A 5,566-nucleotide genomic window follows, 5' to 3' on the forward strand; every position below is an offset into this window, starting at 1 on the left:
AATTAATTGAAAGTCACATATGTAATCCTATTTATTTATTTATTTTAGAAGCGTGACCTATGAATCTTCTTCTTATTTTATCTTGGGCTTTTTCAGAATATCGAGGTCCATACATCAATCAATCAGGACCATTTCTTCAAATTATACTTCTAAAAATTCTTAAGAAGTACAAGTTGTAGATCTAAACTTTCACTGTATTGCCGTACTGGTAAGGATTCACTTCCCCATATTATAATTCCCCCTTAACTTTTTCTTCTTTTTTTTGGGTCCCTATTTATCTTTCAGTTATTCACCTACTTATGGTCAAGAAATGTGGTGATAATAAATATTGGGACTGAGATCCTAGTTTAACTCAGGTTCCAGTAAAACATTGTGTTGTGATTCCCTAAAACAGAGGAGACTCTCTACAAAATTATCCTCTCAACTCTAACAGATTAAAACTGGAGTCTATAAATAGCCTTTTTGCTATATATCTACTTAGCAGACCTCCTTTTAATAACACAAACTTAGTACATAAAAAAAAACAAAAAAAAAACACAAACTTAGTACCAAAAGCATCACACTATCTAGTCTAGCCATTTGTGTTCCTCCGCCACAAATGTGATGTACTGTGAGAAGACAACATCCCATTCTGGTTTTTGTCTCCAGAACTATGTTACCATTACAAGAAGGTACCCAAGTATCTGCACAACTATCCATAAAAACCCAACCAATGCTCTATTGATGAGTCACAAAATCTATATTAAAAGAACTACTTTTCTTTTTTTCCTTTTTCTAGCCTCTCTTCTTCTGTTTTTTTTTCCTCAGATGGTGTAGCAACATTATAGTTAATTTTAGTTTTTTGTCGTCTTGTGCTTGCCACCTATTTTAATGAAATAATCCACCTCATTCTTTGACCTAAATTTATCACCGGACACCGATTCAATATAGTATCTATCAAAAATTCCTGTTGTGGCTCCAGTGAAACGAACTTTTGATTCAAACCTGCAATTTTCTGGCAACCACTTTGGCCTATCTATATTCACCTATCGCATAGGCGTAATCTTCCTCTGAATCCTCAACTTAGTCGGAATTACATCGGAAACCTTTCCTTCAATAGATACATCACATTTGTTTGGTGTGGTGGTCTCTACCCTAACATCCAACTCAACATCAATGTAGGTTCCCGACGGCAACAATAGGTTCGAAGGTATACCATCATTGCAGAAGCCATCGCGGGTAACAATTATCCTTGGGATGGAAGAGATAGCGGAGTTGGCCTTAGTCATCAGACGAAGTTTTGAAAGAGTCAATGTGGAGAAAAAGTTCATCATTTTGAAAATTTTATAGTGGACTTCTTCTCCATTATTCCAAGGACTTTTTCTCCACATTGACTCTTTCAAAGCTTCCTCCAATGACTAAGCTTGACTCCGCTGTCTCTTCCATCCCACTGATAATTGTTACCACCAACGACTTCTGCAATGATGGAATACCTTCAGACCCGTTGTTGCCATCGGGAACCTACATTGACGTTGTGTTGGATGTTAGGGTAGAGAACACCACACCAAACAATGGTGATGTACCTAATGAAGGAAAGGTTTCTGATGTAACTTTGAGTAAGTTGCAGATTCAGAGGAAAACTATGCCTATGCGCCTGGTGAATCTAGATAGGTCGAAGTTGTTGCCAGAGTATTGGAGGTATGAAACAAAAGTTCATATCAGTAGAGCCACTACAGTTATTGTTGATAGATACAATATTGAATCGGCCGGTGTCTGGGGTAAATTCAGGTCAAAGAATGAGGTCAATTATTTCCTGAAAGCAGGTGGAAAGCGCAAGAAGGCAAATAAATAACATTAATGGTGATGTTGCTACACCATTTGAGAAAAAAAAATAGAAGAAGTGAGGCTTGAAAAAGAAAAAGAAAATAGTTCTTTTAACTTCGATTTTGCGACTCTGCCACAAAGCATGTGTTGGGTTTTTATTGATAGTTGTGCATATACTTGGGAACCTTCTTGTAATGGTAACATAGTTCCTAGAGACCAAAACAAGAATGGGATGTTGTTTTCCTATAGTACATCACATTTGTGGAAGAGGAATACAAATAGCTAGGCTATATAGTGTAGTGTGTCAAATTCTAATTTAATTGGGATCATTTTATTTTGGCATAGAAAAAAAATAGGCAAAAAATTCTCCACCTAAATTATGCTCATGATATAATATTCTATATTGTCAGCGCCTTTGAACTTTTCTTATAAATTTCAAGTATCAACCAGTGACTTTAAAGAAAAAAAAAAGTAATACAAGTTATTGAATTTTCCAAATATAATGAACTTTAACTTCCCAAATGAATTAGGAGATATAAATTATGTCAGTGTCAATCACTCGAACTTATTATACATTATTTTCAGCTACTGATTGTGTTTTTCTTCAAGAACTCAAATATATTTAAAATTGTTTTTATTTATTTGTTCTTTAATTGGTGTTATTAAACTTTGAGTAACTCGCCTACTTATTTGACTAGTTTTATTGTGCTCTCGTGTGTGATTGTGATTCAATGAATAGTCTTTTAAGGACAGTTCTAGCAAACAATCAACAAAGCCGATCCTTGTAAAATTGGAGAAATTTGTCATATTATTCTCGCTCAAAAGAGATTTGTCTAAGATGATTAGAAGATATTTTGATCGTCATCAAGAGGCTTACATGGTAGAAAAAGAGGAGTATTCTATACTCAGAATAATAATGTCTTATAAGTATTTGATTGAAGCCATCAATCAACAGAATTACTAATAGCTCAAATTACCCCTCCGGTTAAGAAGTTTAACGTGACTGCTATCAAACATAAAATCCAACTAGGTTGATTTAATCACACTTATCAATTTCCAAGCTTTGGTGTAAATGCATCTATACCACATTTTGGTACTTTATCCTTTTCATCTAGGCTATTTCTTGCGTTAAGTTATAGCTTCTTTGAATATGCCTTATTTCTAATAGATTCTCTGTTTTTTACCTTGTAACGGGAGAGTCTACCTTATTTATGGTTCTCTAGATACTTTGTATTAGAGAGGAGTCCTCTCTTCTTACGTGCTTAGTAATTCTAGGTTCATTTTCTAGTATCGGTGTTGAGCTGACCGTCCTTTGTAAAATAACCGATGTATGACCTAAGTCTAATTAGGATTCTATTTTTGACATCACAATATGTGTTGATACTCGAGTCCTTGTCTTATTTCTTTATGCACTTAATTTTCTCTACGTTTTGCTCCAAGTAAAACAGAAGTTGAGAATAGCAAAATCAGCACTCATCTGGCAGAAGTACTTCTACAAGCATCCAAGAGAAGTTTATAGCATTTGAAATTCTTCACGATCAATCAAACTACCTGACAAGTTACTTCCCAATAGAATTTCAAAAAAACAAAACCTTATTTGATTAATTCAAATTCAGTTGCCAAGAGGCAGGATTCCCAAAAATATAAACTTATATGTTTTGTTCAACAATTCTACCAGGATGTAGAAATCGCAAAAGTACAATCTAAAGTGTTCCATGTAAAAAAGAATGATCATCCTGTGATTCCACATTTGGCAATGAGGCACATACAAAAGCAGGTGGAGCCTATCTGACAAAAAGATTCTGTACATTTCGCTGAGGAATACTCCTACTTAGTACAGAAACAAAACATAAGCTTCGTTTAAATAATTTCCAGATTCTATAAATATTAAACAATTTCAGCATAGTAATCACAAACATGTCATAGAGAAGTCCTGAAATTTCGATACTAGATAAAGATATCACACCACACTACTAAATGAGCACCCAGAGAGAACTTGTTTGTGCACAATCCTTGTCCAATCATTTAAGAAAATAGCATCAATGTGATCACAGGATAGGCTCCGGGGTATTGACCTGGCAAGACAACAGAGGGATTTAGTTAACCCTACTTAGCATGCCAGCCAGGGGAGAATAGGAAACTCATATCTTACAAGAATATTTACCTGGAGGATAAATGTAACCCTGTGGTGGATATGGTTGTTAGTAAATCAGGGAAGTCAAAAAAAACATTGGTAGAAGAACATTTTTATTGATGTCTTCAGATTACATTTATAAAACTGGAATGAAAAATAGAAAGCAGTAAACCCACTACTAGCATATTCCTAACTTACTCCTAAATAATAGGAATAGATGGCTAACAACGAATTAACTAACTCTTATCTAATATAAAGTAGTAAAAGTAAAAGTAATTGTAGTTGAAAAACCAAATTCCTAACACTCCTCCTTGCTTTGGAAACGGCAAACAATGATTTTCTGGCAGAGAAGCTGAAATTTGCTGACTGGTAAAGGCTTAGTGAATATATCAGCCAATTGTTATTCCGGCATGCAATAGACAAGAATTATATCTCCATCTTTATGCACTTCTCTCAAGAAAAAGAACTTGATTTTGAAGTTCTTAGTTCTTCCATGAAACACGGGATTGTGAGATATAGCTATTGCTGCTTCATGTCCAGGAACACTTAGATGCTTCCCGTCGGTTCCATACGCAAATCAACCAGAGTTTTCTTCAACCACAATGCTTGATTTACTGTCGTTGCAGCTACAACAAACTAAGCTTCAGCAGCAGATTGAGCTACAATATCTTGTTCCTTACAACTCCATGAGAAAACTCCAGAACCAAGACTAAAACAGTACCCTAAAGTACTCTTTGCATCATCCTCAGGACTACCCCAATCACTGTCGGAATACCCAGAAAGCTTCACAAGGTTGACTCTTCTGAAACTTGACTCCATAGGTGATTGTTCCTTTGATGTATCGCATAACTCTTTTGGCTGCTTGCAAATGTACTTCACTAGGACAATGCATGAGTCTTGATAAAACACTTACAACATACAATATATATATATATATATATATCAGGTCTTGTTGTTTAAAGATACGTTAAACACCTAATGAAACTTTTGAAGTATGTCTCATCCACCTTTTTGGCTCCATCATATTTACTTAGTTTCTCTTTTTGGTTCATGGAAGTACTAATATCTTTGCAATTTTCCATTTTGAATTTCTTGAGAATTTCCTTTGCATACTTTTTCTAGCAAACAAAAAACTCATATTTTCCTTGTGTAATCTCCATTCCAAGGAAATATGTCATAAGACCAAGAACAAACATTTCAAAAGCTTGCATCATATCTTGCTTGAACTCATAAATTAGCTTTTCAGCGCTCCTTGTAATCACAAGGTCATCCACATAAAGAGAAACAACAAGAATCTCACTGCTATTATGTTTAACATACAGTCTGAATTCTGAAAGACTCTTTTCAAAATTGAGATTGAGCAAATAATCATTTATTCGACTATACCAAGCTCTTGGTGCCTGTTTAAGCCATATAGAGCTTTATGTAGTCGGTAGACTTTATGTTCATTTCCATCTACAACAAACCCTTCAAGTAGCTCCACAAAAAATTCTTCTACAAGAATGCCATTAAGAAATGCTGATTTGACATCCATCTGATGCACTTTCCAGCCACGTTGTGTAGAAACAGTTATAAGCAATCTTATCATGTCTAGCCTAGCAACTGGAGCAAAAGTGTCAGAATAATCTA

The 5,566-nt window shown here is 34.9% G+C and overlaps 1 protein-coding gene across 1 annotated transcript; it reads left to right on the forward strand.

Annotated features, from left to right (window-relative positions):
- The first annotated feature begins 1,393 nt into the window (after positions 1-1,393).
- On the forward strand, positions 1,394-1,831 carry LOC125864006 (uncharacterized). Its single transcript, XM_049543958.1, has one exon. The coding sequence runs from the start codon at positions 1,394-1,396 to the stop codon at positions 1,829-1,831; it is 438 nt and encodes a 145-aa protein (XP_049399915.1).
- The last annotated feature ends 3,735 nt before the right edge of the window (positions 1,832-5,566 follow it).

The sequence above is a fragment of the Solanum stenotomum genome, chromosome 5 (assembly GCF_019186545.1).
Source record: "Solanum stenotomum isolate F172 chromosome 5, ASM1918654v1, whole genome shotgun sequence".
NCBI lineage: Eukaryota > Viridiplantae > Streptophyta > Magnoliopsida > Solanales > Solanaceae > Solanum > Solanum stenotomum.

Coding starts and splice junctions, on each gene's coding strand:
- LOC125864006 (XM_049543958.1), top strand. CDS start 1,394: ATGACTAAGCTTGACTCCGCTGTCTCTTCCATCCCACTGATAATTGTT.